Consider the following 27,186-nt stretch of genomic DNA (forward strand, 5'->3'; position numbering starts at 1 on the left):
TAGTGAAATTCTTATAAGGTTCCAAGTTAACCTCCTTTATTAAGCATAACCACATTCACACAGCATGCACTGATTATATAGCATAATGGATTTAAAAAGAATTTTAAGATAGTCAGATGACTCAATTTAATAATACAGGAAATGAAAACATCATTTCTAATTAGATCATATTACTGATTTAAAACTACAATTTGTGTGTTGTTCCAACAGTGTCATCTTGCAGAGATTCTAATTTAAAAACACAGTGGCTAGTAGGACACATGACGAAATCAAACTAGATACATAACATTCCCCCAGCCCATTTGGGGGAACTTAGGGAAAGCTTCAAGGAAACGTGAAATATCACCAGTTCAAAATAAAACACAAAATATTAACTATAGAAAAAAAAAACAGGAATCTTCCCTGTTTTCTTCCTTATAAATAAAAGATAAATGATATTTAACTTATTTCAATCTATCAACAGTTTTAAACTGAATATGACCTGTGAAAGAAATCATTATAACTGTGTTTCATTCCATTAAACACAACTAGCTTATTGTCACGAGAACAGCAACCTCTCCAGGTTTCAGGCTCACTTCAGCATTTTGCATTTAAACTGCATGGATCACTGGTTTGGCTCATTTACCAATGAAGGTAGAATAATATTGCAGAGTTAAAAAGGTGCTTCATCAGATTTCATTAAATCTGGGAACATTTGCTCTTGTCTGGATGGTGTTCATACATATAAAACAGATACATAAAAAGTGATAAATAAATGAAGGTCTGCAGGGGCTGAGATGGGTCTTTGCCTCTCAGGAGGAAAACTGTCATTCCTTCAGTGCAGAAAATCACAGTTGGAAAAATCAAGTAACAAAAATCTGAAATTGACCCCTTATCATTTTTGGTAGCAGATCAAAATACCATCACCTCACAACACATTCATGCTCCAGGGAAAAGAGAACAGCAGGCACATTTAAAATTCCACAAGGTAACAAAAAATAATAATAAAATTCCACAATGTTACAACTCCAAAAACTACTACTGGACACAAGGTACTACTGCAGTGCTGAAAAGGACAAACAGAACTTCAGCAACAGAAATTCATCAAGTGAGTTTGTAACTGGGCTCTTTCCTTATCACTTGGTTTATGTTCCCTAAAACTGCTAGATTTTTCTATTTCTGCCATCTATTTTTTTCAGAATAGTCAGATTATGTGATTTTGACTCCATTTTCTGCTCAGATACAAACAGCTTGGAATTCCCACCAGATCCAAGTACAGCACATGGTGCTTTGATAGCATGCAGCTCTATTGAGTTAGTTCTTCAAATAAGTTTTTAGGTTACAAAATTAAATTAGCTTTTTTTAAATAATTAAATCCAAATATACACAATATGCCTGTCAGTAACTCGGCTACAGTCTAATAAATCATCGTTTCCCTGAGAAAAGACAATCTGCCATCCCATTCAAAACAAAGTATATAAAAAATGAAACAGACATAAAACAGTATTAAAAATACACTCGATGTCATAAAAGGAACTTGTTCTGATTTTATGTCTTTCCTCATAACTTTAAGCAATATCCAACACAAAACAATGTGTTTTTGACTTAGCTTACTCTCTTCACTGGACGGTCACTAAAAGACTTGAAACAAAAAAAGCATTCTGTTTTCCTAGAAAAGACTCTCAATCAGATGTAAGGTAGGATGGCTATCTGTATTTTAGTCATTCATAAAAATAATAAACAGTAAGCTAGAAATGACCCAGCAAACTCTCCCATCAGACATCACTCTGCACATTCTCTCCAAAAACAGCAGACACTGCAGTGGGTGAGAAATGTAGGTTTTATCCTTTCTTATCCATGGAGGATTTGGTAACAAAAATATACATACCATCTCAACGTGAATACAACACATGAATGGGTGTGCACGCTTCAAGCAAGCACAGCTGGTGTATACATACATACTTAACTTTAAAATTAAAGCTTTCTCAACTCTTTATAAATTTAATATACTGCTGTTTTCTGGAGTTTTAGGAAATAAAAAGTAACTGAAATGTATTCATCTCTAATGCCCCCAACCCATATCCAGCACAGAAAATGAATGACGGAGCGGAGCATGGGGATGGGGAGGGATAGGTTGAGTAAAGGGCATAAAGAAAAATCACCATTTGTAATAATAATATCCTTATAATAAATGAAAAGAAAAGAAAATGTATGACAAATATTATTTGTGATTCTATGTGACTTGTTCTGTTTCAGTCTCTTTCCAAGATGCGCTTTGGAGGAAATAAAGGTTATTACTCTTTTCCATTTATTATGTCTGATAATTTACTACCCGTTTTTTTCTTGCAGTCAGGGGACACAAAATAAAGCTCCAAATAGCCCATTAAAAAACAAGCTACAATCAGACAATTGTGCCCCCACCACAAGCAGCCACACCAGAGTTCTGATTTCCTTGTTAAAAGATGGAGGCATAAGTGAAGCAATATCTTCACTTTGATTGATTATCAGGCAACCCTTATCCACATCCTCACTCAGGAATTTGAATTTTAATGAAAGTAAATGAAATAATTAGCATTTCAAAGTATGTTTGAAACACTAAGGAAAAAAAGAGAAAAGACTTTTGTGTATATGCTATACACAAAAGAAAGTATTTGGGTGGGGATAGAAAAAGTTCAGCTATAGTGTCTTCACTATTCTAAGCAACTGCTTATACTGTATGCATCAATACAGAAGTGAACACTGTGCTCTTTACAGCTAAGATATCTTGCCTTCATTATTATTTCCAAGTTTTGTCATGTTATTTTATTACTTTTTACCTTAGTCTGAGAGAACAAAAATATAAGTGGAGTTGGAGTGACTGCCCAAACCCGTGAATCCCGTTGCAGGACTTCTATGCTACATTTATGTCACTATTACCAGAAAGGATTTTCTGACTGGGCCACTGATTTTTCAAAAAAGTATAGTTCAACTATTACTTGTACTACACACGGACACTAGCCCATAAGAACCACAAATCCCAGGGGAGGAGAGTGAATAGCAGGGGAAATGTGAAAATACACATTTCACTAAAAAATGGTATTAAGATACTCTACGTAATCATCATTTAAGGGAAGATAAAAGAAATATTATGAGAAAGTACTACCCAGTCTCCTTAGATACTACATTAGGGTATTATGAGAAATATTATGAGAAAGTACTACCCAGTTCTCAGGAACACATCAACTTGAATTAGTGAGAATATGATCCAAACTTTCTGAGGCAGCCATCAAATTTCACAGGAGATTGAAGGCAAAGTTCTTAATTTAACTTCGTGGTCACCTAATGTTTTTTGCTCCTTTCATAGAAAAACTTTTAAAAAGAGAGCATGAGAGAGCTGATGACAAACACTAAGATGAGAGCTAGAATGGAAAGGCCACGTACCCCAATGATGGCGTTCAGTTCTGCCATGGTCACCTGCTTGGCCCGTTCCACAGCCTGCACCACTTGTTGCTGGTGCTATAAATGAAGATCAGAAACAGAATACAATTATTTGTTTTCTACTCGGTCATGAACAGCTTTTCCTAACATGTCCTCTAACTTCAATTACATGCAAACAGCACTTAGGGGTCTCCAGATTTCCAAATACAAGCCCCGGGAAGTGGATGACTAGATGTATAGGTACCTTCAGGTCCAAAATGAGGAGGAGTAACTGGACATCCAACTACAGGTACCATCTCTGTGCCCCCGTGAAGGATGTTCCTCTACAACTGGTGGGAGCAACTCAAATTCACTTTTAAGTCAGTGGTACACTTTGACTAAACATTTCCAATAGTACTAACAAACAAAACACAGCCCACCCGACCTGCTTTCTTTGTATCCCCTTCTCTCTTTGCCATTATCATAAAAAACTTTTTTCAAATTATTTCCTAGATGTTCTTATTTTTAAATTTTCTCCTGATATTTGTTAGAGTAGACACTGGAAGGACATATAGAACCCAACCTTTACTTCTCTTCTGGAAATGTGAAAAGTGTTCATGTTTTAATTGTCATGAAGGGCTGCATGTTTAAGAGAGATCAAAAATGTACAACTTAAGTTTAAGGGCTTCAAATATTTCCTTTAAATGAAATAGAAAAACTAAAACCTACAAGTTGAAGTTTTCTTTAGAAAAACTAGGATGGATAGTGCAGGCAAATTTCTCCATCCACAATTCAGTTCTAAAGAGAAAGGGCAATGAACTGATATTAGTAATTTTTGTAACATTAAAAAAATAGCACAGAAATCTCTGGGGGCACTCCCATCTGGACATGCACAAGTGCTTATATTAGCACCCCCAAAAATGTAAATATTATTTCCAACTAAATACACTTGAACACTCTAGTGTCTACAGACTCAAATTTGGTCTAAACTAGGTTTGGACTTATTTCTACAGGTTTCTGCAAGAGTCTCATTTTGGTTGATCTCAGTTGAAAAATTTAGCTAACTATCTTCACTTATTTGAAGTGAATATGAAGCTCAACTACCATACTACTTAATACATACAAAGAACTGTCAATTAAACATGGAATTACCCTTCAACTACCTGGTCCTCATTCCAAATCTCTCAAATATACAGTTACTGAGATTAACTAGGATGACCACTACTTCCACCTCTGAGCTGTGTAGGGGAAGTAAGGTGGGGATGTGGGTAAGGAAACTGCTTTAATTATCTGCCATGTGGTGTTTTCACCCTTGGTTTCCTAACAGAAATGTGTATTGTGCACCTATCGCTGATGGAAAAATGTCATATAATAGATCGATGCATTTTAAGTTTTTAATAGACTCTGAACATTAAGTTACATACTTTTTTAAATTGGATTTTCTGTTTCAAAACAGGGACTTAAGAAGCAATCCCAAAGTGTTTATCAAAATCTCTGTCCATTCTCTTACTCTCTAATAAATATTTGCCAAAGTCAAATAATTCATTTCTCTTTCTCTGAAGAAAGTAAAAATCCTAAGGGATTGTGAGAACACCAGTAAGAATGGAGAGGCATAATCAATCAAATGGCCAGTAATATTAACTTCAGCTTTTCTTAAAGGCAGCTTGACAATGTATAAAGTTTACTGAGTACTTACTATGTGCCAAGCACAGAGCTTATGTTTAGATTTAAGACAATCTGGTTTTCAGAGTAGTGAAAAGTGGCAGCACTTGAAAAACACAGAAAAAGACAAACATAGGGCTCTGGAATTTATTTAATAATCAAAGTGAAATTATAGACAGTTTTTTTTTGTTGTTTAACATAAAATAGAAACTTTATTTCTCTGGAAGAAGCAGGTAATGATAGCTGGGCAACAACTCTGATGACAGGCTGGTGGGAATACATATAGAAGCAGAAGCGGAAGAGTTGGGGTCAAAGAGAAAGTATTGGTGTCCCTCCAGGGCAACTGCCCCCTTGGTTTCCTTTCAATCCTGGGGCCTTGGGCCCTAGCCCTAGCCCCTGCCAGAAAATGATCTGGCACCCTTTCTCTGCTTCCTGAGCCACATTGGGCTATTTCCAGGCATAAGATCCTAAGACCAGTCGAGTCACATTACATTAGACAGAAATTTTTATGGGCTTTTCCACCTTTTCCTTTCCAACATTCAACAATGGCTGCTCAACACTTTTAAGAAACTGAAACAAAGGACCACATGTACACATACAACACACATACTATGCATTCAATTGATTCATTCAACAAAAGTTTTTAAGTTCTTATTCTGCCATTTCTCCATATTACTGAAATATTATCTGCTTTATATTAAGTATTCAAATAATAGTTCCATGAGAAATAGACATGAAAAGAAAAGGGTCCTTCTACGTGAAGACTATTCAACTCTTGCTTCATATATTGGATTCCAATTGCTAAGATGGGCAAAGATGCCTTAGGGAGTGGGGATATCTTTCTGGCTTGGCATTAAAATCAAGTATTTTTTTGAGGAAACTAGAAACACACACCAGTGAGCCATAACTCTGACATCAGATGATCCTAAAGAAACTCTTGCTAAAAAGCTAAAATGACAATGGAAGTCATGATTCAGCTCCTCGTTTTTGATGGCAATGGCGTGGGCTAATACAGTATCTGAACTTGACCTGCAGTTCAGAATTCTGCTTTCCTATTTCTGCTTACAACCCGTGAACCACTTACTGTTTAAGGACCTTTATGAACAGAAGCTCCCTAAAGCAAACAGTGCCTCCTCCCCTGTGTGCTCTGAAAGCATCAGAAACCCCCTGACGTTGCTCACTCAGCCACATACTAGCAATACACTGCAGACTGAAGAAGCACCCACCAGGTAAGATGTGAAATTTAAAACTCATATAGGAGGAAGGGGCAAAAGATCACAAAAGAGAAAAATTAACACTCGAGGAAGAAGCCCAAGAACTCCAGTAAACTGACTCAGGAGGAATGTTTTTTTCTTCTTTCCATTTTCAGATTTTAACAAATAAGCTCTCTGACTCAAAAAATACATCAAGTTTTTCACATCTTCTTAGAACCCTGATGGCTTTCCCCTTACGTCTGCCATCGCTTCCCCCTTTCTTCCCCTTGCTCATCTGTCCTCTCCTCCCACTCCACCCTCATCCCATTTCCTCTCTCACTTCCTGCTTATCCCCTCTGCCACAGCACAAGTGCTGATGGCCACTCTGGCCCAGACAGCAGCCCTACTGCCCTTCTCATTACTCCAGCTGCTCACTCAGATATGAGCTCCCTGTTTGAATGTTCCACCAGCATCACCAAATAAAATGTCACTGAGGTCATATTAATAAGGCAAGAGTAAGAGAGAAGGGCCTATAACCAGGCTTTGAAAGAGAAAGAAAGGAAAAAAAAAAAAAAAAAAAAAAAAAAACCCTCAATTATTCTTTAAAATACCGTGATTTATAATTTTTTTAAAAGTCCTTAAAAAAGAAAAACATGAATCAAAAAAACTAGACCGTGGTGATGTTTACACAACTTTGTAAGTTTACTGAAAATTACTGAAAAATTAAAATGAGTGAATTTTATGGTGTATAAATGATATCTCAATAAAACTGATTTTTAAAAAGAGTACTATGATTTAAGAAATGCAAGTGTGGTATAAAAAAAAAGGCCAGTAAAATGAAATTCTGTACATTAAATCACTTGCCTACTTACTTTTATCACCATAAAATTCTTTTTGGCATTTCTTCGGGAAAAGTATCAAAAATATTTTTTTCTACAAGAAAGATTAAAACAATAGAAGCTCATGATAAGTCCAACAAAACCTGCTGAGAAACAGCCCTTAATAAACCACTAATATGTGTGTACTAGGTGTTCCTATGCATGTTTCTCAGAAGGGATTAATTACCATGACAATACTCATCATGCCAATATTTCAGGGCATGGCAATAGAGGTGATACTTCTAATAAAAAACAGTAATAAAATACTCTATATTACAACTTAGAATTTTTTTTAAATGCTCCCCCTATTGATAGGGTAGTGAAAGGGTATTATGGGCAGACATATAAAACGAACTAGGATTGTTATAATAAACAACATTAATTAACGTTCCTGACAAGTGGAGATGTGAAAGTGAGAGACGTTAACAGCCCTGCTTCTCACAAAACTCACAGTCACATAGCGTATGTTATAACTCAGGAATACAGGATATAAAATATTAGAGAGGCTTTAGGAGGGAATGGTCAGCACATTACCTGGGGCATCAAGAAAGACTTTGTTTTCTTATTCATTTATTCAAGTATTTATTAAGCACCGACTGTGCGCCAAGCACTGTGGTAGGCTCTGAGGTTACAGTAATGAACAAGACAGACCACGCAGTCTTTGATCTCACAGAGTTTAAACTCTTATCAAGGAAAGTAGTGTGTGAATTAATAACACTCAAAAGGCTCTATAATTACAACTGGAGTACAATTTACATAAGAAAATTACAGGATGCTGGGCGTCATTTATCAGATTAATATGTTAATCTAATCTTGGGGCCAGGGGAAGATTCCCTAAGAAAGTTGACCTGACAACTGAGACCAGAAAGATTTGCAGGAGTTCTGTGGAAGAAAAGAATGCTGGGCAGAGGGCAGAGACTGAGCAAGGTCCCTGAAGGAGAAAGGAGCTTGTCTCTAAGGAAGAAGAGAAAGACATGTGGCTAGGGGAGGAAAGTAGGTAGGGGACAAATGTGGAGAGACAAGCAGAGTAGGATTTGTGGGGAGACTTCTTGAGCATGGTAAGACACACATGCAAAATATCTTTAAAGTGGAAGAGATATTCACCAAATGCACAATAAAGGCAAGTACATGAAGACATGGGAGTACAGTCTGGGCTTCTTCTACAGAACCCCCCCATACAAAAAAGTTGGACTTTATCCTGTTAAGAAATGAGACATTATTAAAAAAATTTTTAAGCAGCTGAGTGCTATCATTTCTGCATTTTAGTAAGATGGATCTGGGAACAATAAAGAAACTGGATAGCAGGGAGGAGAAACAGATTAAAGGGAGAACAGTTAGAGGACTAATGCAATATTCTAACATGAAAGATATTAGGCCTAAACTTGGACCAAATACCCTTACCACTAACGGGAACCATTAGCCATATGCACATAAAAAGCCACTCACAGAAACTCAGAATCAAAAAAGGCCTTTAGAGATCATGACACCCAGATGCCAGCAGTACCATAGGCATTGTTACCAACCAACCAACAATTCTCCATAGTTCCAAATGCATACAGATTTCTAAATGCTACCTGGGCTGAGGGGATTGGAATGATGGAACTGCAGTAACAACCACAGGCCAATGCCACTACTCTATCCAATGGATGAATCTCTTCTGTCACACACTAACCAGCCATCAACCAGTCTCTGATCATCTCCAGTGAAAGGAAACTTACTACCTTACAGACTAGCTTTTTCCATTCTGAGATAAGGAGCCCTAATACTGAGTTGAAATCCGCATCTCCCCATAACTTCTTCCCACTAGACCCAGTTATGTCTCTTCCATAGGACTGACACTTCAAGTATTTAAAAATGGCATAATACATGTTTTCAATTTTCTCTCCTCCAGGTTAAATGTTCTCAGGTCTCTCAATGATTTCTCTTTGTCACTGGCTCTAGGCTACTCATCCTTCTGGCTAGTCTCCTGGCACAAATCAACTTTAAATTTAACCCCAATCTCACCCCCTCAAGTCAGCCTTTCCTGAACAGTATTACAAGAAATGTTAGTCCCACAAGATACCAGATATTACTTAAAATAAAAACAAAAACACAGGTTTAATTTGGCAAGCTGCAGGACTTCTTTCTCAGAACTGCAAAGCTCAGAGAATGTGAATGTGTATGCAGGGCTCCCAAACAATTTTGGCTATAGAACGTGGAATTAAAGCTCTTAGGAACACACTTTGTGAAATGCTGCCCAAGTCGTTTTCCTACTGACCATTTGGCCTTGCCTTCTCCATTCTCACATACATGGGGACAGAGCATTCCTCCCTGATAATAGTAACCGTAAGCTCTACAACTTCAGTGCTGTCCAACAGAACATTCTGCAATACTGGAAATGTTCTGTATCTGTGCTAATAATATGGCAGCCACTAGCCACACACAGGTGGACAGTGAGCCCATGAAATGTTGCTAGTGTGACTGAAAAACTGAATTTTTAATTTTATTTAACTTTAATTTAAATCTGCATAACCACCCCTGTATTGGAAAATGCAACTCTACTCAATCAAACTACTTTAAAGCTTAGCTCCAGTATGAAGGAGGCCCAGATTTAAATCTGCAGAAAAAAACTTCTACCTCTTGAGAACCATCTTTCACTTCCTGAGGTCAAGCAGGCTATAATGCCACCATATGGCTCTCACTGAACAGCCCAATTGTCACCAAAACGCATGATTATGTACAGAGCAACCCAATCAGTCAACCGTGGAACATGGGACAGAATTATGCTCTCTGATGGCTCATTCAGTATTATGAGAAAAAAATATTTTAAATGAAAGGTTACCCGTGTCCACACCTAATATGAAATCAGAAAACTGTACAAAATCTTCTGAAGCCCCAATCTATGAGTATTATTCATTATAGGACATTCTTTCAATGTATAGCACTGTCATAACACATTATCAGGACTGACCAAATGGCCCCAACTGGGAAGCAGCAGACAGACGGTGCCCTATGCAGGCTGCTGGCATTTAATGAACACTCTCTGAGGATGGTCTTGGGGTGTCACTGTGTACTTATCAGGTGATCTCTGGTGATTTCAGCCAAGCTCTCCTACATCAAACCATGTAATCACAAACCATTGATTCCTTACAAAGTTAACAAGCAATAAGATGAGTTAACCTGGTGCGATTATGAGGCTATAACACTGCCACCAGTGCGTGTAACCACTGGATTTTGTTCATTTCCTCTCTAAGGCACAATATGAAAGTGACATCACATCTTTCAACTTCCATTTCACAATTATTCCATACATGCAAACTATGGTTCAGAGTTATTCAGTACTATATTAACCCAGGTGCCCAGATAAACAGCATTTGAGATATACCCATATCTCTCAATGTAGTATAAGGGGTTTATTTTTCATCAAATTACAAGGACTGAATTTATGGCACGTCCAAAACAGATTTATGTATCATTTGATATGACTAGTTATTCTAGCCTATTGGAATTGTAATTCAAATAAACTCATATTACCGCTATTACATAATTGTGAATTATTTTCTACCATTTAAATGCCATGTACAGTGCCCAAATTAAATCTACGGAATTCTGGAAAAAACACTACCTATTTGGTACTTCTTGTTATAAAAGTTTTAAGTTTAAATATGTACCAGAAAACATTCAAGTTTGAGCATTCCTTTATCTCTAGGTAAACTTAAGAATGAAAGCAGAAGGCTTAAATTTTTCACTCATCTCCCCCTTCTAAAAATTCTAATCATCAGAGAGTTACTGTAAAATGTGTAAAAAGAAAGAGTTAATTCTTTATTTCATCTGTTAAAACAGTATTTACTTAAAACAATTGATGAGAGGAAAATACAGTGCTGTTCACTTGTAACCCAGGTCCCCAAGGTCCACTCCACATTGCCACTGTGAGGACGAGCCTACACGGCTCCTCCATCAGCCCCTATAAAGCTCTGCTTCTGTTTTAAGTACTCAAGGAACAAAAAATCCTAGAAATGGAATCACGGGAGTGGGGGAGAAAGGAAATACGCATCCTCCTTGGCACTGAAGGACTTGAAACAAGCTGTAACAATCGGCCGACAACAAGGTAAAAATGAATGCCATTTCCCCAAAGCTAACAATGACCGTGAGTTTAACAAACGGGAATCAGGAAGCCACTGGTCATAAGGAACCACTTTTCTATTCTCTCGCCCTCTCCAGGAAGGTACACACATCTCTGGTTATTTCAGGCTGTGGTTTAGAAATGGTTTGAGGACCACACCATCAAATGGATCAACTTTGATGCTACACAAAACAATCAATCTGAGCTAATTTTTCTGATATCTTAAAACCCCACAAAACCAAGAGTGATCTATCCAGTATATCTTCAATGATTCCCTGGGGAGGCAGACTGTCAAAAATTTGATCCCATTGTCTCCATTTCAAGGACAATACATATTTACAAAAGAGTAAATAAAATATGTGAGAGAAATCACACATGAGAAAAGATTTCCTCAATAACAACTCTTCTAGCTTCAAGAAGCATTTTCCTTCCAGCAAATCTACAAAATATGGCGGGCCATGTTTGATCTGCTGCACCCCATCCTTCAAGTAAGATGTGACTCCAAGAATTTTTGTACTTTTTTTCTTTAATATGGCCATAAACATGAATAGTTAAGACCCTGTGGGTTGTCTAAATCTAGATATGGGGTTCTTTTCATCCCCTGCAAATGTATGAGTGGTAAACAATACCTGCTAGGTGACTCTTCTCCAAGATTTAAATTGTAAGGAAGAGACTTCTATAACAAGAACTATGCATTATTTTATATTTTATGTGATAATTTAAAATACAAGTTGTGCCAATTATATAGTCAGAGCTAGATTTGTCATGTAAAGACACACCACTGGCAATAATAATAGCCATTATTTTTATTTTGCACATAGCACTATGTTTGGAAGCAACTGCTAGTTGTCCCCCATATCCCCTCTCTTACATTAGTATATGTTTCAGGTGGACATAATGATCACTCAGCTAAGACTACATTTCCAGGTCTCTCTTGCAGCTGGCCGTGGGCAGGTAACTAGGTGTTTGCCACTGTAAAGGGGGCAAAAATATGAGCATCTTCCACAACAAGCCCTTAAAAGGAAAGAAACATGCCCTCTTCCTTCTCCTTCTGCCAGGAACAGGACACAATGGTCCTGGGGATAACGAACATCAATATAGAAGGAACTTGAGTTCACAACATCCTAGAGTCACCAAATTAGCCACAGCTGCATCTATGCCACTGTTATCAGAGAGAGAAACAAACTTGTACTTGATTAAACCACTGTTGCTTTGATCTTTGTTAAAGCAGCCAAATATCCAGCTAGGTCCCTTACATTATCATTTTATCGCTAATCCTCGTATGAAAACCTTACAGTGCAGCTACCCCATTATATGGATGAGAAAACTGCAACCCAGAAAAGCTAAGCATTTTGCTCAACACTATAAAGGAGGCAAGTGGCTGAGACAGGATTTGGTCCTGGGTCTGGATGACCTTAGGCTCTTGTCACATTGCCTCTCACGTAACTCTGCTCTTCCAACGAAAAATACAAATGTACTCTGCAGAAAGATTTTCAGCTATAATGTAATAAAATTTCCATCTACTGACCCATGGCCTATTACAAGTTTGAAGTTCTCAAAGGTCTTAGGAAGACCATGAAACATACCCTGCCTGTCTCAAAAATGACCCTTACAAGGGAAATAAGAGTACACAAAACACAATCGTCCTCCAAATCAGGTCCTCAACTAAGTGTTCGATATTTAACACAATCTAATAGGTTAAGACAAATACTGGCTTACCGAAATACATACATATTCCCTCCCTTCTGAAAGATAATCTGTGTGGAGCCAGCTGCCCACTGCTGGAAGCAGCCCCTAGAGCTGCAAGGCCTAGGTAACTTCACAGGAAGATTGCCAACCAGCTCATTCTGAAATACTACCTTGAACTCTTCCTTGTTTTTACTAAGTCCTCCTTCTCCAAATGTCTCGGGACCTAAAATAACCTGGAATAGAAACCATCCCCCTGCAAATACAATAGGAAAGGAGGGAGGAAAATGGCATTTACTATGTCAAGTGCTTTACATTTTAATACATATAATAACATTATAAAAATGGGGCTATTCTCCCCGTTCTATATAAACACTACTAAGGCTTAGAGAGATCAGATTTCCCAACAGAAAGCCAGTAAAGTGGCAGAGCTGGTCTAATTCCAAATTAGCAAAAATGCTGCGGTTACTGCCTGGGTGTCACAAAAATGCAGTTCTCCATCCACATTAGAATCTCCTTAAAGGTATGTTCCTGGAACTAGGGGTGGGGGGTCATGGAGGGGTGGCTGTCACTGGGACACTGAGAGCAAGACAGCATTTACTGGCATCCTTCAATTTTACTAACAGCCCATAAGGTCTAAGGATCTACAAGCTATATCCTAAACCTAAAATTGCTGATCAAAAAACCCCTAGATTTTTAGTTAGTTCAGAGCCCTGGGTTCAGTTTTAACTTAAACTTTCTTCCTCTAAAAGGACATTAGAGAGAAAGATAACCAATTCATATTCTTCCAAACTGCAAGGCTTAAAAAGTGAAAGGAGGGCTAGTTCCTGATCCTCCCAAAAAGGAAAATGAGAGCTGTTTCTGCTGCCACTGTTGGTAGACTACTACTACTAGTAGTCAACAGCAGGAGGTGCTTACTATGTGCTAAGCTGCCCAGGTATTAATCCCAGATAATCCTCACAGCCATGGGATGTGTTCCATGCTATTATTAACCTCATTGTACAGATGAGGAAACTGAGGCTTAGAGAGGCAAATCACTTGCTAAAGGTCACCCAGCTTAGCTCGGTTAGAGTAAGCCAAGCTATTTGAAATAGCGAGCCCAGGACTCAACCCAGCTCTGACTGTCATCATTCTGGCATCTCTTGTTTGTGGAACTGCCAACTCAGAGTTGATTATTTATAGTTCTTCCCCTGCAAACAAGACCCAACTCGGGGGAGAGAAGAGCTTCCCACTTATTATCATGAGATTTGCCTTTTGAAGAACAAATCTGAGGACAGACATACATAGATCAGTCTTACCCATTCCTAAAAACCAAAAGTAAGTGGGAGAAAAGAACAGCTTCATACAGATGAGGACTCACAAGTTTTCTCTAAACTCTGACATTAGGGATCCTGTGAAATTCTAAGAACTGTAAGTGATGGTTATTTACTTTTAGTGACAGGGGTTAGCTCTATCTTTGTCTATGGCCTAGGACTTTAGAAGTAGCTGTGAGTGCAAGAGCACATCCATTAAACTACATATTGGCTATAATTTAAGTGTTTTAGTGAACTCTAATAGGAAAACACTTTTCTATGTGATTTTTATACACAGACACATTTCGAGTGTTTTTCAGCTATAATTATACAACTCATTTCTAACAAAATCTTGCAGCTAAAACTAAATTTATTTAATAGTTGTCATTCGGTACTATACAATTTTTTCTAAGTTTAGAAAATGTGGTAAAACTAGACATAAGCAATATTAAACAGGTACATTAATCAGTACATGGGTGTTAAATTAAAAATAGACTTCATCTAGATGTATGTAAATTTACCTCTTGTTCTTGTCAAACTCCAAAAGGCCTGACTTCATACACTCGAAATCCCTCCAACCACTGTCCTGTAGCTTATGCACTAGTCTTCAGGGAATGTTTTTCTTCTTTGTAAATATGATCATTTAATTTTTAAATAAAAACATTTTAAAATTAATTCTAATGCTGCAGCTGCTGCTGTTTTGGCAGTGAGACTGTCACATAGAGAGCCGGTGTTAAAAGATCAGATTAAGTGCCTTCAGTCCTGGCACAGAGTGATGCTCACAGCTACACAAGAGTGATTTTCCATGCCTCTGAAGAGACAGGAAATAGAATTCATCTTCTTCTAATAACCTGCTCCTCCCCTCCCTCCAGATTACAGTCCATCTGGCCTCAGAGAAGAAGCAGAGAGAGTCTGATGCTCACAGAATGCCCAGAAGAGGAAATAAGGTTGACAATTGAAGTTCAGACACAAAACAACAGAGAGGCCCTGACTTGACAGGAAAAAACATGTTTGTGGCCCACACATTAAAAGATACATATACTTTAGGAGACAAGAAAAAGAAGAGAAAATTAAATCCCAAGTAAGCAAAAAAAGACATGCACAGAATTAGGATTTAGAAAACCATGACATAGGTCATTATACATGAATCAAGGATTTCAAGAAATGTCGAAATACTAGGGAAAAACAGAGTTAAGTGGTGAGAGTCTGGTGCCTATCCTCCCAGCCTAAAGCAGCAGCAGAAGAATTGTCAGTATCTCCCCATGGCTTTCCTCTACAGGGCACAACTTCCTTAGTCAATTAATTCCAACCCAGTCTTGCTCAGCAGCACTTCCATTACACATTCTGTTCCTACTGGGTATCTCACACAAACAGCGTAACTTATGTGGGAAAACGATAATTGGCAAATCAATTCCACCAGCACCACCAAAACCCCCTTCCACTTCTGAACATAACCCACAGATCCTGCAGAAATGCCACGGGAACAAAGCCGTCCCAATGATTATATACCAGGTTTCATGCTTGCAGAGGCCCAAAGTCTAATAGCACCCTGGCCACCTTGGGGTATGACATCTCAGCCTGGTTATAGCTCTGTGGGTCACACATTCTTCCCATTCTCCATCTCGATAAAGCAGAGCTGCTTAAAGTAATAAATACACAATGGTCTGGATCAGGTAAGGGGCAGCCAGGCTTCCTAAAGAAATGCAAATATGCCCCCTGACTCATATTCATCAAGCCATCTAATCTAGTCTCAAGCAAATCTAAGTAAAAAACAGGTAAATGGGGATACGACTAGTTAGTTGGTGGTTTTGCGGTCACAGCTCAAGTGGGAGAAAGTCAAAACATCCTTTGTTTTTCTGTGATCCAGAAGAACATGTGAATTCAGAATGTTAACAAGGTCTGTGAGCCTGGCTGCCCCTCTCCAACATATACCCCACAGAGGGTACCCATTGGTTACTCAAGTCTAGCCCAGTCCAGACAAATAAGAAGTCATGTACAGCAATTCGCATGTCTGTAATACACAGGCATGCTTAAATACCGGCTACATGCTAACATGGGCACATGCCCGCAGGTAGGCAGGTGGATGAGCTGCTCTCTTGAAAAGCAGTGATGCCACACATCTACAGAACTAGAAAGGATGGAAGGAAAGTGCCCAGTGCCTTCTCAGCTAGCAACACAAAGCACTGCGGCTACAAGACATGCAATATTCCATTAGCCAGCTTCTGCCTTCTTACAGCTGATCTTAACTGAGCAAATGAAAGATTCAGTTATCCAGAAGCAAAAACTATCTCTTTCCAGCACTCTCACCTAAACTTTGTAACTACCAAAAGCAAGCAGGTAAACAAACAAAAAGGGCAGGGGGAGACACAAGGAACCCACTAGGCACCAGAAATGCACTTCCTCATTCCAACCTTGGAGTGTTTGCTCACTGTTCTCTTCCCGGTGGTGAGCAAGAGAAGACCAACAAGCTGCATGCCAGACCTCGGCATGTGTGAAGGCCCCAGTCACCAAAGCCTAGTTTTGAGAAAAGTGGCACTCAGAGAAGTGAATCCACTAAGTCCATGTTGCAAGTCTTCCCACTTGCACAGACAATATAAAGACTTAGTCAGGTAATAAGTAACTTTTTAAAAGCAGCTAGCCAAAAGTTACATTCATTTGTTTACTATAAAGCCTTTCTATTTGATATGTCCTCTGCCAATTCTTAATGCCCAGTGACAAAAGTGTAGAGCAAGCATTTGTCTTCCTGGAATTTTCTCAATCTACCCTATTAGATGCCATTATGAGCAACACTACATCGTACAATAACAACAAAATATTTTAACAATTAAATTTTGCTTAGCATATTAGAAAATATTTCATTACATAAACACATTTAAATTATATTCCACTGAATATTAATAAGGTGTAGAAGTTGGAATGAGAACACTGTATCTTAGAAATGTGAAATACAAACACCAAGAGACTGGCAAGGTCAGAGAGTCAGTTCTATAATCCCTTTCAGCAAAACCACTAAAATGGCAACTTCTAGCTCAGTACCTGAAATCAACTACCTTACCTCCTGAGACAGGAAAGGAATGACTTGTGCACAGATAGCATTCAGCCTCTTGACAATCTCTGCCTGCAAAAAAAGGAAAGAAATGCAATTAAGAGAACAGTTAGCTGGTTACAGATTCCCGAAATATTAACAGGAGGAGATTAAAACACACTTTATATTCTGGCTGTCGTATTTTCAAAGAAAGAAGAAAACTATCTCATCAGCAAGCCCATTAAAAGGAGGCAGTGACAACAGCGCCACATTAATAGCATAATTTATTAACCAGCACTCATCTTTAAAAGTTAAACTTCGAGCACCAGGGCATATAAAAAGGAATTTTATTTTCATGATTGGAAATCAGTTTTCAAATGGCTACACCAAGACCCTTTCCCATTCTGGTGTCATTTTTCATAAGAGTTTACATACTAAAGACACATTCTTTGTTATTATTAATTTTATATAAACATTATATATTATAATTTATTACTACTTATTATTCTTCAGATAGTAAAGACACATCCCAACTCTCTCAATTAGTAACTCATTAGATTTCAATATTTGTGGGCCATGTTTTTAACAACGGCATTGGAATTTTACCCTCAAGTCTCCAACCTCATGAAACAATAGCACCCAACTCAAATAAGTTGATTAACTCAGTTAATCAGTTGATTCTCAAAAATCAGTTGATTCTTAGCTATAAATTATTGGGGAACAGGGTGTATTCTTCAACAGTAAAAATTTCCAAATGTGTCCTACAAGGGTTTTTAGTGTGTATAGATTTAGAACATGCTAAATTTTACTATACTTAGCAGAAGAGCAATCTATATATACTATAGATCCTTGGGAACTATCTTTTTAGCATAGATCTGCAAAAGTCCCAACAACGTCAGATAACAGAGTTTATTGTCTAATAATTTTTGGAAGTACAGAAATTTTATAGCAATAGGATGCTATGATAAGTTAAAAAAAAAAAAAGAAAGAAAAGAAAGACCACGACTACGAATTTTCTTTAAAAAGCAACCCAGAGTTTCACTGATGTTCATCTTAATTTCTATTTTCAGATGGTGCCTTATATACTCTATGATATGTGAACAGTTTTATACATGTACATATAGCTTATATTTTAAATGATGTAGTGGGGGGAAAGAGAGGTGAGAAGTGTTAAAAGGCAGAAAACATAAAGCAATTACTATTCCTGAGACATTCTTAAAATAATTCCCATCCAGGATCAGTTCCTCATTGTATGAGAGAACAAAAATGCTCTTTTTCTTGCTAAGTCATTACCAGAATGACAGCAACACTCACTCTGCTTGTGCAATCTAGGCTTCCTTCTTTCATCAGCAACCCTTCTGACTTTAAAGCTATGCAATCTTTTAAATGCCAGCACCTTAAAAACTTTGCCAGCCAACAGAAAACACAAATTCACCATGAAGTTTCAAACCTAAGCTTTCCATTCCAGCCTGCATTCCTAACAGGATGGACAAAAACCCAGCACCAATAAGCAGCAATGAATAAGGACCCAACTGTGCTGACCTGATTTAATTTACTGCACTGGCCCCATGGAGCATTTAGCCATCCTTTAAGAATGCTTAAACCACCATGAAAAGCTGCAATGGGAATCACCAAACCACTCTCCACCTGGATGAACATACCACAGTGGTTATGGGGTGAAATTCCAGGGTGAGCTAAGAAAATAGAGGAGCATTCACCATGCTGAAAGCACTGAGTCTCACAGGCATTTGGTTGTTAAGCTTTTTGTAGGAAGAGGTGGAGGGGGAGAGAATAAAAGATAATGAGACACTTTGGGGCAGACCAAACTGATGATTCTAATGCTTAGAACCATCTGCCAAGCATATTTTCCTCATTATGTTGTTTACATAAATAAAATAGTCCCTTGCTAGGAGGGTTGAAAAATGTGTGGGCACATAAGAAAACTGAGTTCTTTAGTTTGCCTACATAATCTAGGCAATAAAAACTACTATACAGAAATCTCATCTGGCAAAATAAAGACCAAAAGGTATTTGGCTCCTTAATTATGGACCTAGGCTATGTTAAATTTGAGCAATTATTTAAAAAAAAAAAAAAAAAATTTACATTTTCTTAAAAATAAATGTAAAAAGGAAAAACCCTTTTTACTGAATCATGTAAGTTGACCCACATATATAAGAGAAAAAGGACGGGAGAAACCTTCCAAACTTTTTCTTTAGAAGTCTCCTTTTGTTTAGAAGACTTCTTAATTTCTTTAAGTTGTCATGCCAATGAATTTTCATGGTCAGGCTAATTGGCAGCAGGGGGGGAGGGCGGTGGGGGTGGGATGTGTGTGTGATTTCATAAAATTAAGTAGGTCATTCCTCACTTTGAAAACTAAAGTTGCCTTGGAAACACTCCTGCTTCCATGGTCATCTAATTTTGCCTCTTTTGTCCCATAGGACCCAGCTTTAGGGAGACATCATTTATTTACAGGCCTTTCCACTGGGCTTCAGCGATCAGCCAATAATACTGTGGACACACACTTCTAATGGCCTATGTTTTGAAACTGAGTCTAATCTAATGGCGTGGGGCCCAAACTCCTTTTCCAGCACAACCATTAAAGGATGTAGGTTATTGCTGTTGTCACCATTGATATTTGTCATTGTAATGTAATTAGGGCCCTAAAATGATGCATTACAGCCCTTGGCACAGCTTCTATTAAAATCTTTTCTTCTGCTCACTGAACTGCGACCTGCTTTCTGATGAATAACAGACAGACAGCTTTAGGGTAAGGAGCAGATTCATCAAAGAAGTATTTTTCAGCTTTAGGGAAAGAGAAGGGGAAAAAAAGGCAACCTAGGAGGAAACGCACTAGGGGAGGAAAAGCCACAATACACATTTGAATTTCATCTGACCACTTGAAATTCTGATTGCATCTGATGAATCTTGCTTAGACAATATATTCCCAGTCTTCGAATCACATGGTTAATCAGGGCTCTAATCTGCTATGCATCAGCCTATGCCAGCACTGCAGCTTCCAATCAAATTTATAGGTGATGTGGGTCATGCATCCCTGAGCAAGTACATTCACAGATAGCCCATTTAAACAGGCAGATTCTGAAATACTGCTGTTAGGGTTACTGGATGTTATAACCGTATTCGGTGCTTTATGGACACGGCTAAACTATTAGCTTTTGATGCCCATGATATTCCAAAACAGCATTAACAGCCCCAATAAAAGGACAATTGTTCATGTCAAAATATAACAAAAAGATCATTTTGGTAGCCATACATTGTCAAATACATTAACAATTTTTGACATTTCTATTATGACTTACCCCTATCCATCAAGATAATCATTTAAAAACATAACAAGTTCCACAAATAACATTTTCCCATCCTCAACTCACTGTGATTCCATTTGGTCTTTCTATAATTCCCCACCTTTACACCATCCTCCAATTAAAAAGAACCAATAAAAGTGATGACCATCCCTGCTGAAAAAGAAACTTGGTTTGGACAACATACCTTAGAAAATGGTAACTTAACAGAAAAGGCATTCTATGAAAATCCCTTGGCACTTAACACCTGGCACATGAATGCCAACAGGCTAAGTCTAAAGAGGTGATGGACGATGGACTGGAAGTATGACCAGTTAGTAATAGAGCAGGAAAACACTGAGAAGAATCTTTCATCTCTTTTTGTCTTCACACTCCAATACTCGAGAATCATTGGAAAACTTAACTATCATCAAAATGATGTCATGCAAAAGAATGCTACAACTCAATGAGTAGATTAAAAACTAACAAATACTGAAGAACAACATCAAACACATACTTTATCTCTTATAACAAATTACACTAGCCATTTAAGTAAGACAAAATACTAGTTAAGCCTATATCTGAATTCAATTCCATCTCCTCAAATGGACCTGATAAAATAAAAATCTAATTTTTATTGATATTATTTCTGCCTATATATTCTTCCTTAAAAAATAAACAAATTTTATTTTAACAACATAATAAACTTGAGAGAAAACACTGATAACTTTATTTCAGTAATCAAGGAGACATATCAAAAAGAACTGTTTAAAAAGTGTTTCATGGGGTTTTCAGCCTTTCGTCAAAATAGGAACATTACTACATATGCATTGTTGAAATAAAACATAATAACAAGGCATTATTAGGAAACTACTTCAGTCAACTTTTAAAAAAAAAGCAATTACAGTGTCAGGAAAACATTCTCGAAGAATAACATTTCACCATTAATTTGTTTTCTATAGCAGTTCCTTTGCCAAAATTTTTTTTAGTAACATGAATCTATTCTGTTAAATGTTTATCAAGAACATACACTCCCACATTATATATAAACACTTTAATAAGAGGCCAAAGAATCCTACTTATCCTGCTTGAAATCCTTTTTGGAACAGGCACAAATAAATCTTGCAACCTTCTCCCTTACTTCACCACTAAAGAAACAAAACTGTAAGTTTTTAAATTTCAATCCGAAAACAAGTTATCTTGATCTGTTCATGGACCTATTTCAAATTTTTTGAAGAAACTGCATAACTTCTGGAACTGATTCTGCTTGACCCTAGATTTAAAAGTCAGAGGACTAAGGAGAAATCCCTTCTGACTTAATAGAAATCCAGACACAACATAAGGAAAAATACTCCACCAGTACTATTTCTCTAAATTGATAACTCAGTTTTTATCATGTCATCAAAATTCAGCCTTACAAAAGAGATAAGAAGGTGTAATGGATAAAACTAATTTTAGGTATTTAAAAAAAGGCCAGGCTGGAATAAGGCTTAGGATTTAGACCAAAGGTACTGTCAGCATTGCTAGCAAGTTGATAAACCAGATGTCTAAGTTTTATTTTAGTTCAGGTGTTTATTCTGGACAAAATATTTAAGTACTGCTTAATAAAGCAATAAAATGATGTGATAACATTATAAGAATCAATCTAACAGAATTCTTATCAGTTTCCTAAAGGACTAATTCAAACTACCAAGACTTTTTGGACAAGTATTAAGGCTGTTTTTTAAAAGCTCTGCCCATCCCACTTCCTCCAGTGAGAAAGAGGTACTGTCTTCGGGGTACTCGATTTGTATTATCTTGAAAAAATGGGAAAGTGCCAATATTAAACCTTTTTTTTTTAAAACTCCTCCACTCCCTTCTCCCCCGAGGAAGTTTAACTAAAACAATGATTCTACTAATGGTAATACCACAAACAATGTCAAACTCATTTGTGTTTTGCACTTATATTTACACTATTTTACAGCATCTTAAGTGTGCTATAAAATACCCAGTGTGCAGCTCAGTTGACTGAATACACTCAAGAACCGCATTTGTTTGTCCTAACGTGTTACTACTGTTTGTAGTGCTCACTCAGGTATATGCAGGACAATGTCTTTCATGAAGTCACGTATACCCACATCGCATGAAATTCTTCTAATCTGACCCCAAAAGTAAAGCTGTATTTCACTGAAGCATTTTGACAATGGTTAAAAGAGTGCCCTTCCTCTCACCATTTGAGCTTTTTAGAAGGTAGTCCTATAAGGGGAATCCTAGATAGGTGCCTATTATCCTACATACATCTTCTGATCTCTGGTTATTGTGTTTAATTACTGCTCCAATGTTGAGTGATCAAGAGAGCCATATATTATCAACACTGAGAATGACAATCATTGTGCCAGACGTCCAATTACTCATACAAGGTCAAATCATCTCAGTTCTCAAGCCTAGAAAACACTGTAACCAATGTCATCACAGTTACACTCAGCTCCACCACAGGGGAGGGGCAGGGAAAAAGAAAAAAACGATGGGAGGGAAAAGTGGGATGTCAGTGGGAGTAGCACAAGAAAATTACTTTCTCTGGTGAGCTTAACAATTTCAGGCTTCACAGAACAGGGTGGAGATGTTCAGAGAACCTGATTACAATGATTACTAAGACACCCAAGTTCTGCAAATGCTCTTTCCTCAGCACTCCTCTGCTCCATCAGTGTGCCATAGCAAGCCCTGCCAGCTACTTTTTGTTTCTTTTCTACTCTCTTCTCCCTCCCTCCCCTACTTTTCTCTCTCCATTCTTATTTATTTATTTATTTTGCTTTATTCTTTCCTACTGACATAAATGTACAGGTGCCTTTAAATGATTCATAATTAAACATTTTCATACTCCCTGTGCCCATAGTAGATGGAGATCATTCATCTTGATTTTTTCCAGCATGATCTGTGTGATCAAAATGATGTGAGAAATACCTAAAGATGAAGGAATTTTGGATATAGGAATAAAACAAAACAAAAAAGATGAGTGGTCCTTACCAAGCTCTCATCAAGGAAGCTTATCTCCAGAGAAGCATCAAGCCACCCTTTATACACTGAGACACATGCTATATGAAGGGTCTTAAAAAAGGTCATGGGAAATGCATATTATGAAAAAACTATGCATAGATTGCAAAATTTTTGCACCAAAATAAACTTGTACTAACTTGTTATAACATGCTATCTAGTTTGAGGTACTAAAAAGGATAAGAGATCAGTTTGAAAAGAACCCATTATCAGAGCAACAAGAATTCTGCTAAAATTGTAGCAAGAACAGCATCAAACTTAGGGTGAAGTTTGGGTGGAAGAATGATGAAATCATTGATGCTTTATGAAAAGTTTATGGGACAATGCCCCAAAGAAATCAGTTTATAAATGGAGAACTCACTTTAAGAAGGGACTAGATGACACTGCAGATGAAGACCCCAGTGGTAGAACATGCACATCAATTTGTGAGGAAAAGATTAATTGTGTTTGTGCCCTAATTGAAGAGGACTGACAATTAACAGTAGAAGCAATAGCCAACACCACACACATCTCAACTGGTTCAGCTTATGCAATTCTGACTGAAAAATTACAGCTGAGCAAACTTTCCACTCCATGTATGCTAAAACTGTCACAACCAGATCAGCTGCAGAAAAGAGCAGAGCTTTCAATGCAAATTTTAAACAAGTGGGATCAACACCCTGAAGCAAGTTCCTCAAAGAATTATAACTGGTATATCATGGCTTTACTGGTATAACCCTGAAGACAAAGCACAATCAAAGCCTTGAGGTGGGTCAAAGCAATAGTGAACTGGTCAAGAGCAAAGGTCATAGCAACAGCTTTTTGGGATGCTCAAGGCATTCTGCCTGTTGACTTTCTGGAGGGCAAAAAAATGATTAACATCTAATATTACCAGAGTGTTCTGAGAAAGTTAACCAAAGCTTTAGCAGCAAAATGCTAAGAAAACCTTCACCAGAGAGTCCTCCAACACAACAGTGCTACTGCTCATTCCTCTCATCAAACAAGGGCAATTTTGTAAGAATTTCGATGGGAAATCATTAGGCATCCACCTTACAGTTCTGATTTGGCTCCTTCTGACTTCTTTTTGTCTCCTAACCTTAAAAAATCTTTAAAGGGCACCCAATTTTTTTCAGTTAATAATGTAAAAAGACTGCGTTGACATGGTTAAATTCCCAGGACCCCTCAGTTCTTTAGGGATGGACTAAATGGCTGGTATCAACACTTACAAAACTGTCTTGAACTTGATGGAGCTTATGTTGAGAAATCAAGTTTATATTTTTTATTTTTATCTTTTAATCCCATTTTCCCACAAATTTATTCAAGTCCCCAATTTTTTTGGTCTTTCATCTTTGGTCAGGCTAAAGCTTCTATGTTTACACTTCTTATTTACCTCGATTTTTCAATAAATCTCCATCTATATCCACATTCCCCAGCATTTCCTTTCCACTCTTTCCAATTCTAGCATGGTTTCTAACGGTTTCTTTACCCTCTTCCCAATTATATAAAATTTCAACTTTCTGAAGCCATCACTGACAAAACATCCTTCTGATCCCTTTGTTTTCTCACTATGATGAGTAGCTAGCCCTTATCAAAACCAGAGTGGCCTAGATACCACTCTGCCATACACTTCCATGTCCAGGCAGAGTGGGCAACTGAAGCCACAAGCCCTGGCCTGACTAGAGCAGAAGGCTTTAGCAAGGATTGAGAGTCCCTCCTCCTGGCCTTTGCACTTGCTGTTCCTTCTACCTGGAACCACTTTCCCAAGATCTTCCCATGGCTCATTCCCTACTCATTATTTAAAGCTCAGCCCACAGGACAACCCCTCAGATACCTTCACATACTGTCCTCAATCACTCCCTCTCCTCCCACTCTCTGGCCCATTATAATCTTATCTCTTTTTTGGGCAGCATTTGTAATCACCTGAAATTATCTCATGTTTTTGTTTACAAGGACTAAACTAGTGCTTCTCAAACTTTAAACATACATACTAATCACCTGGGAACTTTGTTAAAATCTGGAGTGGAGTGGGGCCTGTTATACTTCTAACAAACTCCAAGGTGATGCTGGCACTGCTGGTCCACAGACCATATTCTGAGCAGCAAGGTTCTCAAGAACATATGCTCAATAAGGGTAGAGATCTTTGTCTATAACTCCAGTGGCAGGTACGTAGAAGAGAGTCAACATCCATTTGTTGAATGAATAGAAGAAACTACAGTTTAGGTGGCTGGAACCTCGTCAATTCTTTTGCAGACATGCTAAAATTGCTTGGGAATATTTAGAGCACATCAACATATGAACCATAAAGGAATATCCATCTGGAAGACTTGCTTACATTCTGATTTGGTTTGTTTAGCTTCCCATTACACATCTTTTCTGGCATTTAGGATGCCATGCTGTTCAAAAAGAATAATAATCACAGTGGGCAACAAAAGGAAATGCAAATTCATTCTGGACAATACTTGACTGGTGAGTAAATGATTAAAGCTTCCACTCTGAAACCTTGGCAGGATACGTGTTTTAAAAGATTATTTTAGAAATACAATAAAGGAGATGTAGTTCAACTTCCTTACTGAGATTACTTATACCAGACTGCTAATTGCCTGACCCACTGGAATTCAGGGTATTTGTTAGATGGCACACTGGGAGAGCACATTGTAGGCAGAGTTCATGATAAATTTCTACAATGGTATCTCTTGAGTGGACCAATCTGATGACTGTCAGCCCAAGGAAAGGCTCTAGTCATATGATGGCATCACCGGGCTCACAGGAAGTAAAGGAGCAGTTCCTAATAATTCAAGGTGTAGTCTCTGGAATTATATGCACTACAATATGTGCAGACCAGTTCATACTTCGTAACCCTGCTCAAAACCTGACAGTCAGAGCCAGGCTGGCGGAGCCATGAAACAGCTGCAACATGAGGACACCTGGAGAGAAGGGACCATTCGAATCCCTTCCAAACAAGGCCCAGGAATTGCTGTAGCATCAACTGTCGCTTCAGCCCTGGGCAGCACAAATTGTCTCCACACTGTCCGCGACAAACCTGTTTGAATACTCGCAATACAGGAAGATTTTAATAATTAGGAAGTTTTTACTTAGAGTAAACTCATTTCTTGCCTGTTTTTGTGTTTTCTGTCATGGAGTGGCGTACCTTGAACAAAAGTCTATCATCATTCACTGATACCTCACCCAAGCTTCTTTCAATGGTCACACAAATGTGATCCTCACATGCTGGGGAAAGCCACCTAGGACAGACTGGCTTTAAGAAAAAAAGTCCATACCACACACTGAGAACTCTCTCTAATCAGAAAAATAACAGCATTTTCCCTATAAGCAGGTTCATATCTACTTTTGCTTGTTTTCTTTTCTAATAGTTAACTAGGCAGGTTGAGAAAAATAAAGTTTATTGTCATCTATTTGTGCTCCTATATTCCTAGTTATTTTTAAAATGTATCTCAAATTGTTTTTAAATTGAACTGTACAGGAAGTTTAAAATATTTAAACATAGTAGCTTAGAAAGAACCCAAACAATAAATGTATTACCTCCTTTTTGTCCTTTCAACAAATATTTATTAAACACCTACTTACTGTCAGGACTATTTTAGGTGCTGAATAGAGACAGAGAGGTAAACAGACAAAAGTCCCTGCTGTCAAGAGGCAGGAAGACA

At 37.8% G+C, this 27,186-nt stretch overlaps 1 protein-coding gene across 4 annotated transcripts in view; it reads right to left on the minus strand.

Moving 5' to 3' along the window:
- TLE4 (TLE family member 4, transcriptional corepressor) overlaps positions 1 to 27,186 on the minus strand; it is a 138,758-nt gene that overhangs the window by 87,054 nt on the left and 24,518 nt on the right. For 2 of the 4 annotated variants that reach the window (XM_063080235.1, XM_063080237.1), the window contains exons 5-6: positions 17,244 to 17,306; positions 3,400 to 3,474 (exon numbers count right to left, since the gene is read on the minus strand). In XM_063080235.1, the coding sequence (XP_062936305.1) occupies positions 3,400 to 3,474; positions 17,244 to 17,306 (138 nt within the window). The remainder of the gene's footprint in view (positions 1 to 3,399; positions 3,475 to 17,243; positions 17,307 to 27,186) is intronic. The other 2 variants (XM_063080239.1, XM_063080238.1) reach the window with 1 other exon arrangement.

Source organism: Cynocephalus volans, chromosome 16, assembly GCF_027409185.1.
Source record: "Cynocephalus volans isolate mCynVol1 chromosome 16, mCynVol1.pri, whole genome shotgun sequence".
In the NCBI taxonomy this organism is placed as follows: domain Eukaryota; kingdom Metazoa; phylum Chordata; class Mammalia; order Dermoptera; family Cynocephalidae; genus Cynocephalus; species Cynocephalus volans.